The 12613-nt window shown below is 47.3% G+C and overlaps 1 protein-coding gene across 1 annotated transcript in view; it reads right to left on the bottom strand.

Moving 5' to 3' along the window:
• Nucleotides 1–12613, bottom strand: part of TUBGCP5 (tubulin gamma complex component 5) — a 195050-nt gene that overhangs the window by 105645 nt on the left and 76792 nt on the right. Inside the window, exon 9 of the mRNA XM_063953273.1 lies at nt 5942–6035. Within this exon, the coding sequence (XP_063809343.1) occupies nt 5942–6035 (94 nt within the window). The remainder of the gene's footprint in view (nt 1–5941; nt 6036–12613) is intronic.

Genomic DNA, 12613 nt, shown 5'->3' with positions numbered 1-12613 from the left:
ACAGGGCACAAAAAGTAAAGCTTTCCGATCAGGTGGTGTGCACTGGCTCCTCCCCCTATGACCCTCCTCCAAGCCTCAGTTAGGTACTGTGCCCGGACGAGCGTACACAATAAGGGAGGAATTTTGAATCCCGGGTAAGACTCATACCAGCCACACCAATCACACCGTACAACTTGTGATCAAACCCAGTTAACAGTATGATAACAGAGGAGCCTCTGAAAGATGGCTTCCTAAACAATAACCCGAATTAGTTAACAATAACTATGTACAATTATTGCAGATAATCCGCACTTGGGATGGGCGCCCAGAATCCACTACGGACTCCGAGAAATAGAATTATCGGTAAGTAAATTCTTATTTTCTCTATCGTCCTAGTGGATGCTGGGGTTCCTGAAAGGACCATGGGGATTATACCAAAGCTCCCAAACGGGCGGGAGAGTGCGGATGACTCTGCAGCACCGAATGAGAGAACTCCAGGTCCTCCTTAGCCAGAGTATCAAATTTGTAAAATTTTACAAACGTGTTCTCCCCTGACCACGTAGCTGCTCGGCAAAGTTGTAATGCCGAGACCCCTCGGGCAGCCGCCCAAGATGAGCCCACCTTCCTTGTGGAGTGGGCCTTTACAGATTTAGGCTGTGGCAGGCCTGCCACAGAATGTGCAAGTTGGATTGTGCTACAGATCCAACGAGCAATCGTCTGCTTAGACGCAGGAGCACCCATCTTGTTGGGTGCATACAATATAAACAACGAGTCAGATTTTCTGACTCCAGCTGTCCTTGCAATATATATTTTTAATGCTCTGACAACGTCCAGTAACTTGGAGTCCTCCAAGTCACTTGTAGCCGCAGGCACTACAATAGGCTGGTTCAGATGAAATGCTGACACCACCTTAGGGAGAAAATGCGGACGAGTCCGCAGTTCTGCCCTGTCCGAATGGAAAATCAGATATGGGCTTTTGTAAGATAAAGCTGCCAGTTCTGACACTCTCCTGGCCGAAGCCAGGGCTAGTAACATGGTCACTTTCCATGTGAGATATTTTAAATCCACCTTTTTTAGTGGTTCAAACCAATGAGATTTTAGAAATTCCAAAACCACATTGAGATCCCACGGTGCCACTGGAGGCACCACAGGAGGCTGTATATGCAGCACTCCCTTAACAAAAGTCTGGACTTCAGGAACTGAAGCCAATTCTTTTTGAAAGAAAATCGACAGGGCCGAAATTTGAACCTTAATAGATCCCAATTTGAGACCCATAGACAATCCTGATTGCAGGAAATGTAGGAATCGACCCAGTTGAAATTCCTCCGTCGGAGCACTCCGATCCTCGCACCACGCAACATATCTTCGCCAAATGCGGTGATAGTGTTGCACGGTTACTTCCTTCCTTGCTTTAATCAAAGTAGGAATTACTTCTTCCGGCATGCCTTTTTCCTTTAGGATCCGGCGTTCAACCGCCATGCCGTCAAACGCAGCCGCGGTAAGTCTTGAAACAGACAGGGACCCTGCTGAAGCAAGTCCCTCCTTAGAGGTAGAGGCCACGGATCTTCCGTGATCATCTCTTGAAGTTCCGGGTACCAAGTCCTTCTTGGCCAATCCGGAACCACTAGTATCGTTCTTACGCCTCTTTGCCGTATAATTCTCAATACTTTTGGTATGAGAGGCAGAGGAGGAAACACATACACCGACTGGTACACCCAAGGCGTTACCAGCGCGTCCACAGCTATTGCCTGCGGATCTCTTGACCTGGCGCAATACCTGTCCAGTTTTTTGTTGAGGCGAGACGCCATCATGTCCACCATTGGTCTTTCCCAACGGGTTACCAGCATGTGGAAGACTTCCGGATGAAGTCCCCACTCTCCCGGGTGAAGGTCGTGTCTGCTGAGGAAGTCTGCTTCCCAGTTGTCCACTCCCGGGATGAACACTGCTGACAGTGCTATCACATGATTCTCTGCCCAGCGAAGAATCCTTGCAGCTTCTGCCATTGCACTCCTGCTTCTTGTGCCGCCCTGTCTGTTTACATGGGCGACTGCCGTGATGTTGTCCGACTGGATCAACACCGGTTTTCCTTGAAGCAGAGGTTCTGCCTGGCTTAGAGCATTGTAGATTGCTCTTAGTTCCAGAATGTTTATGTGAAGAGACGTTTCCAGGCTCGTCCACACTCCCTGGAAGTTTCTTCCTTGTGTGACTGCTCCCCAGCCTCTCAGGCTGGCGTCCGTGGTCACCAGGATCCAATCCTGTATGCCGAATCTGCGGCCCTCCAATAGATGAGCACTCTGCAACCACCACAGAAGAGATACCCTTGTCCTTGGAGACAGGGTTATCCGCTGGTGCATCTGAAGATGCGACCCTGACCATTTGTCCAACAGATCCCTCTGGAAAATTCGTGCATGGAATCTGCCGAATGGAATTGCTTCGTAAGAAGCCACCATTTTTCCCAGGACTCTTGTGCATTGATGTACAGACACCTTTCCTGGTTTTAGGAGGTTCCTGACAAGCTCGGATAACTCCTTGGCTTTTTCCTCCGGGAGAAAAACCTTTTTCTGAACCGTGTCCAGAATCATCCCTAGGAACAGCAGACGAGTTGTCGGCATTAACTGGGATTTTGGAATATTCAGAATCCAGCCGTGCTGTTTTAGCACTTCTTGAGACAGTGCTAATCCCATCTCTAGCTGTTCTCTGGACCTTGCCCTTATTAGGAGATCGTCCAAGTATGGGATAATTAATACGCCTTTTCTTCGAAGAAGAATCATCATCTCGGCCATTACGTTTGTAAAGACCCGAGGTGCCGTGGACAATCCGAACGGCAGCGTCTGAAACTGATAGTGACAGTTTTGTACAAAGAACCTGAGGTACCCCTGGTGTGAGGGGTAAATTGGAACGTGGAGGTACGCATCCTTGATGTCCAAGGACACCATAAAGTCCCCTTCTTCCAGGTTCGCTATCACTGCTCTGAGTGACTCCATTTTGAACTTGAACTTCTTTATGTACAGGTTCAAGGACTTCAGATTTAGAATAGGTCTTACCGAGCCGTCCGGCTTCGGTACCACAAATAGAGTGGAATAATACCCCTTTCCCTGTTGTAGAAGAGGTACCTTGACTATCACCTGCTGAGAGTACAGCTTGTGAATGGCTTCCAAAACAGTCTCCCTTTCGGAGGGGGACGTTGGTAAAGCAGACTTCAGGAAACGGCGAGGCGGATCTGTCTCTAGTTCCAACCTGTACCCCTGAGATATTATCTGCAGGATCCAGGGATCTACCTGCGAGTGAGCCCACTGCGCGCTGAAATGCTTGAGACGACCGCCCACCGCCCCCGAGTCCGCTTGAGAAGCCCCAGCGTCATGCTGAGGCTTTTGTAGAAGCGGGGGGAGGGCTTCTGTTCCTGGGAAGGAGCTGCCTGTTGGTGTCTCTTCCCCCTTCCTCTGCCTCGTGGCAGATATGAATATCCCTTTGCTCTCTTGTTTTTAAAGGAACGAAAGGGCTGCGGTTGAAAAGTCGGTGTCTTTTTCTGTTGGGGAGTAGCTTGAGGTAAAAAGGTGGATTTCCCGGCTGTAGCCGTGGCCACCAAATCTGATAGACCGACTCCAAATAACTCCTCCCCTTTATACGGCAAAACTTCCATATGCCGTTTTGAGTCCGCATCGCCTGACCACTGTCGCGTCCATAAACTTCTTCTGGCCGAAATGGACATAGCACTTACCCGTGATGCCAGTGTGCAGATATCCCTCTGTGCATCACGCATATAAAGAAATGCATCCTTTATTTGCTCTAAAGACAGTAAAACATTGTCCCTATCCAGGGTATCAATATTTTCAATCAGGGACTCTGACCAAGCTACTCCAGCACTGCACATCCAGGCTGTCGCTATAGCTGGTCGTAGTATAACACCTGTATGTGTGTATATACTTTTTTGGATATTTTCCATCCTCCTATCTGCTGGATCTTTAAGTGCGGCCGTCTCAGGAGAGGGTAACGCCACTTGTTTAGATAAGCGTGTGAGCGCCTTGTCCACCCTAGGAGGTGTTTCCCAGCGCGCCCTAACCTCTGGCGGGAAAGGGTATAAAGCCAATAACTTCTTTGAAATTAGCATCTTTTTATCGGGGGCAACCCACGCTTCATCACATACATCATTTAGTTCTTCTGATTCAGGAAAAACTATAGGTAGTTTTTTCACACCCCACATAATACCCTGTTTAGTGGTACCTGTAGTATCAGCTAAATGTAACGCCTCCTTCATTGCCAAAATCATATAACGTGTGGCCCTACTGGAAAATACGGTTGATTCGTCACCGTCGCCACTGGAATCAGTGCCTGTGTCTGGGTCTGTGTCGACCGACTGAGGCAAAGGGCGTTTTACAGCCCCTGACGGTGTTTGAGGCGCCTGGACAGGCACTAACTGATTGTCCGGCCGTCTCATGTCGTCAAACGACTGCTTTAGCGTGTTGACACTATCCCGTAATTCCATAAATAAAGGCATCCATTCTGGTGTCGACCCCCTAGGAGGTGACATCCCCATATTTGGCAATTGCTCCGCCTCCACACCAATATCGTCCTCATACATGTCGACACACACGTACCGACACACAGCAGACACACAGGGAATGCTCTTAACGAAGACAGGACCCCACTAGCCCTTTGGGGAGACAGAGGGAGAGTTTGCCAGCACACACCAAAAGCGCTATATATGACAGGGATAGCCTTATAATAAGTGCTCCCTGTATAGCTGCTTTTATAATATAATTTTTGCCACTATTTTGCCCCCCCTCTCTTGTTTTACCCTGTTTCTGTAGTGCAGTGCAGGGGAGAGACCTGGGAGCCGTCCTGACCAGCGGAGCTGTGTAAGGAAAATGGCGCTGTGTGCTGAGGAGATAGGCCCCGCCCCTTTTTCGGCGGGCTCGTCTCCCGCTCTTTAGTGTATTCTGGCAGGGGTTAAATATCTCCATATAGCCCCCGGAGGCTATATGTGAGGTATTTTTTAGCCAAATAGGTTTTCATTTGCCTCCCAGGGCGCTCCCCTCCCAGCGCCCTGCACCCTCAGTGACTGCCGTGTGAAGTGTGCTGAGAGGAAAATGGCGCACAGCTGCAGTGCTGTGCGCTACCTTTAGAAGACTGAGGAGTCTTCTGCCGCCGATTCTGGACCTCTTCATGTTTCAGCATCTGCAAGGGGGCCGGCGGCGAGGCTCCGGTGACCATCCAGGCTGTACCTGTGATCGTCCCTCTGGAGCTGATGTCCAGTAGCCAAGAAGCCAATCCATCCTGCACGCAGGTGAGTTCACTTCTTCTCCCCTAAGTCCCTCGTTGCAGTGATCCTGTTGCCAGCAGGACTCACTGTAAAATAAAAAACCTAAGCTAAACTTTCTCTAAGCAGCTCTTTAGGAGAGCCACCTAGATTGCACCCTTCTCGGCCGGGCACAAAAATCTAACTGAGGCTTGGAGGAGGGTCATAGGGGGAGGAGCCAGTGCACACCACCTGATCGGAAAGCTTTACTTTTTGTGCCCTGTCTCCTGCGGAGCCGCTATTCCCCATGGTCCTTTCAGGAACCCCAGCATCCACTAGGACGATAGAGAAATGTTAATAATGATGTACTGCTCTAAAAATGTAGAGAGGAGTATTTATACTCCACCGAAAAAATTGTATCACGACCATTGCCCCCATGCCTATGAATTGGCCTTATTTATTTATTAACAGTTTCTTATATAGTGCAGCAAATTCCGTTGCGCTTAACTGGTTGTCACCATGGTTCCCTGTAGGCCAGAAAATAGCTTCTACCCATTTTCTTATATGAAAATTTCCAGGTTTACACTTAGAGAAACACAATTTATACAGTTTTATGGAAAGGTTTTGTTATTGTATGTCTTTTGCAAATAAACAAAGCATTTTGCCCCAATAATTAAAATTATATAAAAAAATTAGATAGGCTACACAGATTGCCTACATACATACGTGTGTCATATGTGTTACAACGATGTCATTCCTCACAGTCACTTTGCCATCATTTAAGTGAAAGATGAATAGCTTTTTCACACCGGAGAGTAACCTAAAACAAGAAGACAGATGTTGTTAGATACACATTCTCATTTTCTTTTTAAATACCTGTGGTCACAAAAAATAATTACTGTCAGTTACAGTGTCTGTGTTGATCATCTCCTATATAAAAAAAAAAAATAAACATAAAAACAGCAGTGTACAGTACAGTAACTGATTCCCTGGCATCCAAGGAGCAACACAAAATGTAACATAAACCATGCTTGTGTTCTGGCACACATGTAACTTGTGGAAGTCATACTAAAGGGTATATTCAATAAGAGTCGGATCCATTAAGACATACAGTTGTCGGAATGGATAAGACAACCCCTATTCAATTGACGGCCAAATTCGACTGTCGGATTTGACCGTACACAGGGTCCTGTCCTGCCGCTGCTGCCAGCAGCTGCGCTGACAGCACTGGCCAGGAGTGCAGATGGCGGCGGGGGTAAGCTGGGCAGCAGAGATCGGCAGGGGGACATGTCTGTGGCGGGAGGCACTGCAGTCTCTCCCTGCAGCGTCTCCCCCCGCCACCGCGGAAATGTCCCCCCGCCGGCTGCTGATCTCAGCTCTCCCAGCCACCCGCAGCACCGCTTGTCTCCTTACCTCAATCCGACTTGTTCTCAAGTCGGATTGAGTTTGTCGGAAAGGGGGCCAAATCCGACAGAAGCACGTGTATCGGCGGCTATTTCGCCGATCCATGTGATTTCCGACAATTCTGGAATTCCCGACTTGTCGGAAAAAATCAACCCCTATTGAATAGGTCGGAACCCCTTCCAACCTATTTCTGTCGGAAGCTGCCGTCTTTCCGACAAGACGGCAGCTTCCGACAGTTATTGAATACACCCCTTAGAGTGTGGATAAACTACAGTGAGTGACCAAACTAAGGCCATGTAATGAGCATGCGATCTCAGAGTTTGGAGAGTAGAGACACCTGACATGGGTAAAAAGTCAGAGACCTAACGCTGCCAATGTATTTCCATAGGTGCATGTTCCAAAAACTGCCAAAAGAGTTCTGATAAGGCACTATTCTTGAGTTTTGGTGGCTGAGGAATTCTAGTGGGTATCAGTTTGATAGATCTACAGTAAAGCGATAGACAATCAATAGGTGACCCCAAATGGTCAACATGCAACAGGGTCAAAAGGCTGACGTGACAATTGTCAACACAAGTTCTTTTTTTTTAATTTAATTTTTGTCAACTTTTTCATCATTTACCATCCACGTGGACAGGAATAGTAACTTGAGCAGAGCGCAGCGAGGGTACGCGTTTCTACTAATTTGGCTCAGATATGGTGAAACATACAGTACAAAACTACAAAACAAAAAAAATCGACCATTTTCATGCTGACCTTTTATACCAGTCAACCATTTCTACCGTCCACATTTATCATGTCGACCTTTTGGGATCAACCTAATGACTCTTTTTACCGTAGGTCTATTGAATCACACCCATTCTAGCAATACAAAAAGGTCTGTGTGAAATTGTGAGTTGTTTTTCCATGTACACATACATTTTGTCCATGGGTGTGAAATGCTATATTTTGTGTTCTTCTAGTAGAGAGACACCTTTTTACAATGACTAGTTAGAAGGCACTGGGCTGCTAGAAGAATCTGTAAAATAAGATTTTACTTACCGATAAATCTATTTCTCATAGTCCGTAGTGGATGCTGGGGACTCCGTCAGGACCATGGGGAATAGCGGCTCCGCAGGAGACAGGGCACAAAAGCAAGCTTTTAGGATCACATGGTGTGTACTGGCTCCTCCCCCCATGACCCTCCTCCAAGCCTCAGTTAGGTACTGTGCCCGGACGAGCGTACACAATAAGGAAGGATCTTGAATCCCGGGTAAGACTCATACCAGCCACACCAATCACACCGTACAACTTGTGATTTGAACCCAGTTAACAGTATGATAACAATGAAGTAGCCTCTAAAAAAAGATGGCTCACAACAATAATAACCCGATTTTTTGTAACAATAACTATGTACAAGTAATGCAGACAATCCGCACTTGGGATGGGCGCCAAGCATCCACTACGGACTATGAGAAATAGATTTATCGGTAAGTAAAATCTTATTTTCTCTAACGTCCTAGTGGATGCTGGGGACTCCGTCAGGACCATGGGGATTATACCAAAGCTCCCAAACGGGCGGGAGAGTGCGGATGACTCTGCAGCACCGAATGAGAGAACTCCAGGTCCTCCTCAGCCAGGGTATCAAATTTGTAGAATTTTGCAAACGTGTTTGCCCCTGACCAAGTAGCTGCTCGGCAAAGTTGTAAAGCCGAGACCCCTCGGGCAGCCGCCCAAGATGAGCCCACCTTCCTTGTGGAATGGGCATTTACAGATTTTGGCTGTGGCAGGCCTGCCACAGAATGTGCAAGCTGAATTGTACTACAAATCCAACGAGCAATAGTCTGCTTAGAAGCACCCAGCTTTTTGGGTGCCTACAATATAAACAGCAAGTCAGACTTTCTGACTCCAGCCGTCCTGGAATTATATATATATATATATATATATATATATATATATATATATATATATATATATATATATATATATATATATATATATATATATTTATTTATATTTTCAGGGCCCTGACAACGTCTAGCAACTTGGAGTCCTCCAAGTCCCTAGTAGCCGCAGGCACCACAATAGGTTGTTTCAGGTGAAACGCTGACACCACCTTAGGAAGAAACTGGGGACGAGTCCGCAGTTCTGCCCTGTCCGAATGGAAAATCAAATATGGGCTTTTGTAAGACAAAGCCGCCAATTTTGACAATCGCCTGGCCGAGGCCAGGGCCAACAGCATGGTCACTTTCCATGTGAGATATTTCAAATCCACAGATTTGAGTGGTTCAAACCAATATGATTTGAGGAATCCCAACACTACGTTGAGATCCCACGGTGCCACTGGAGGCACACAAGGGCTGTATATGCAATACTCCCTTGACAAACGTCTGGACTTCAGGAACTGAAGCCAATTCTTTCTGGAAGAAAATCTATAGGGCCGAAACTTGAACCTTAATGGACCCCAATTTGAGGCTCATAGACACTCCTGTTTGCAGGAAGTGCAGAAATCGACCTAGTTGAAATTTTTTCGTGGGGCCTTCCTGGCCTCACCCACGCAACATATTTTTACCACATGTGGTGATAACGTTGTGCGGTCACCTCCTTCCTGGCTTTGACCAGGGTAGGTATGACCTCTTCCGGAATGCCTTTTCCCTTAGGATCCGGCGTTCAAACCGCCATGCCGTCAAACGCAGTCGCGGTAAGTCTTGGAACAGACAAGGTCCCTGCTGGAGCAGGTCCTTTCTTAAAGGCCGATGCCACGGTGCCTCTTGGAACAGACATGGTACTTGCTGAAAGCAAATCCCTTCTTAGCTCCCGAGGCCATTAGTCCTCTGTGAGCATCTCTTGAAGTTCCGGTTACCAAGTCCCTCTTGGCCAATCCGGAGCCACGAGTATAGTTCTTACTCCTCTATGTCTTATAATTCTCAATACCTTGGTTATGAGAAGCAGAGGAGGGAACACATACACCGACTGTTACACCCACGGTGTTACCAGGACGTCCACAGCTATCGCCTGAAGGTCTCGTGACCTGGCGCAATACCTGTCCCATTTTTTGTTCGGGCGGGACGCCATCATGTCCACCTTTGGTCTTTCCCAACGGTTCACAATCATGCGGAAAACTTCCCGATGAAGTTCCCACTCTCCCGGGTGGAGGTCGTGCCTGCTGAGGAAGTCTGCTTCCCAGTCGTCCACTCCCGGAATGAACACTGCTGACAGTGCTATCACATGATTTTCCGCCTAGCGAAAAATCCTTGCAGTTTTGCCACTGCCCTCCTGCTTCTTGTGCCGCCCTTTCTGTTTACGTGGGTGACTGCCGTGATGTTATCCCACTGGATCAATACCGGCTGACCTTGAAGCAGAGGTCTTGCTAAGCTTAGAGCATTATAAATTTGCTCTTAGCTCCAGTATATTTATGTGGAGAGAATTCTCCAGACTTGATCACACTCCTTGTGTGACTGCTCCCCAGCCTCTCAGGCTGGCCTCCGTGGTCACCAGCATCCAATCCTGAATGCCGAATCTGCGGCCCTCTAGAAGATGAGCACTCTGTAATCACCACAGGAGAGACACCCTTGTCCTTGGATATAGGGTTATCCGCTGATGCATCTGAAGATGCGATCCGGACCATTTGTCCAGTTCTTGCGTGAAATCTGCCGAATGGAAGCGCTTCGTAATAAGCCACCATTTTTACCAGGACTCTTGTGCAATGATGCACTGACACTTTTCCTGGTTTTAGGAGGATCCCGATTAGCTCGGATAACTCCCTGGATTTCTCCTCTGGGAGAAACACCTTTTCCTGGACTGTGTCCAGAATCATCCCTAGGACCAGCAGACGTGTCGTCGGAACAACTGCGGTTTTGGAATATTTAGAATCCACCCGTGCTGTCGTAGAACTACTTGAGATAGTGCTACTCCGACCTCCAACTGTTCTCTGGACCTTGTTCTTATCAGGAGGTCGTCCATTTTCTTTGAAGACGAATCCTCCTTTCGGTCATTACCTTGGTAAGGACCCGGGGTGCCTTGGACAATCCAACGGCATCGTCTTGAAACTGATAGTGACAGTTCTGTACCACGAACCTGAGGTACCCTTGGTGAGAAAAGGCAAATTTTGGGACATGGAGGTAAGCATCCCTGATGTCCCGGGACACCATATAGTCCCCTTGTTCTTTGCTATCACTGCTCTGAGTGACTCCATCTGGATTTGAACCCTTGCAAGTGTTCAAATTTTTCAGATTTAGAATAGGTCTCACCTAGCCTTCAGTACCACCATATAGTGTGGAGTAATACCCCTTTCCTTGTTGTCGGAGGGGTAATTTTATTATCACCTGCTGGGAATACAGCTTGTGAGTTGTTTTCAATACTGCCTCCCTGTCGGAGGGAGACATTGGTACAGCAGACTACAGGAACCTGCGAGGGGGGAAACCTCTCGACATTCCAATCTGTACCCCTTGGATACTACTTGTAGGATCCAGGGGTCCTGTACGGTCCCAGCGTCATGCTGAGAACTTGGTAGAAGCGGTGGAGGGCTTCTGTTCCTGGGAATGGGCTGCCTGCTGCAGTCTTCTTCCCTTTCCTCTATCCCTGGGCACATATGACTCTTATAGGGACGAAAGGACTGAGGCTGAAAAGACGGTGTCTTTTTCTGCAGAGATGTGACTTAGGGTAAAAAACGGTGGATTTTCCAGCAGTTGCCCTGGCCACCAGGTCCCATGGACCGACCCCAAATAACTCCTCCCCTTTATACGGCAATACATCTTTGTGCCGTTTGGAATCTGCATCACCTGACCACTGTCGTGTCCATAAACATCTTCTTGCAGATATGGACATCGCATTTACTCTTGATGCCAGAGTGCAAATATCCCTCTGCGCATCTCGCATATATAGAAATGCATCCTTTAAATGCTCTATAGTCAATAAAATACTGTCCCTGTCAAAGGTATCAATATTTTTAGTCAGGGAATCCGACCAAGCCACCTCAGCTCTGCACATCCAGGCTGAGGCGATCGCTGGTCGCAGTATAACACCAGCATGTGTGTGTATACTTTTTAGGATATTTTTCAGCCTCCTATCAGCTGGCTCCTTAAGTACGGCCCTATCCGTAGATGGTACCGCCACTTGTTCTGATAAGCGTGTGAGCGCCTTATCCACCCTGAGGGGTGTTTCCCACCGCGCCTTAACTTCTGGCGGGAAAGGGTATACCGCCAATAATTTTCTATCGGGGGAAACCCACGCATCATCACACACTTCATTTAATTTATCTGATTCAGGAAAAACTACAGGTAGTTTTTTCACCTCACACATAATACCCTTTTTTGTGGTACTTGGAGTATCAGAAATATGTAACACCTCCTTCATTGCCCTTAACGTGTGGCCCTAAAAGAAAATACGTTTGTTTCTTCACCGTCGACACTGAAATCAGTGTCCGTGTCTGGGTCTGTGTCGACCGACTGAGGTAAATGGGCATTTTACAGCCCCTGACGGTGTTTGAGACGCCTGGACAGATACTAATTTGTTCGCCGGCCCTCTCATGTCGTCAACCGGCTTGCAGCGTGTTGACATTGTCACGTAATTTCCATAAATAAGCCATCCATTCCGGTGTCGACTCCCTAGAGAGTGACATCACCATTACAGGCAATTTGCTCCGCCTCCTCACCAATATTTTCCTCATACATGTCGACACACACGTACCGACATACAGCACACACATAGGGAATGCTCTGATAGAGGACAGGACCCACTAGCCCTTTGGGGAGACAGAGGGAGAGTTTGCCAGCACACACCAAAACGCTATAATTATCCAGGGACAACCTTTATATAAGTGTTCCTTTTATAGCATTTTAATATATATATATATATATATATATATATATATATATATATATATATATATATATATATATATATATATATATATATATATCGCCAAATCAGTGCCCCCCCTCTCTGTTTTAACCCTGTTTCTGTAGTGCAGTGCAGGGGAGATCATGGGAGCCTTCCCACCAGCCTTTCTGTGAGGGA

Source organism: Pseudophryne corroboree, chromosome 2, assembly GCF_028390025.1.
Source record: "Pseudophryne corroboree isolate aPseCor3 chromosome 2, aPseCor3.hap2, whole genome shotgun sequence".
NCBI classification, from domain to species: Eukaryota; Metazoa; Chordata; class Amphibia; order Anura; family Myobatrachidae; genus Pseudophryne; species Pseudophryne corroboree.
The sequence above is the reverse complement of the archived record's forward strand: the minus strand, read 5'-3'. Positions and strand labels throughout refer to the sequence as shown.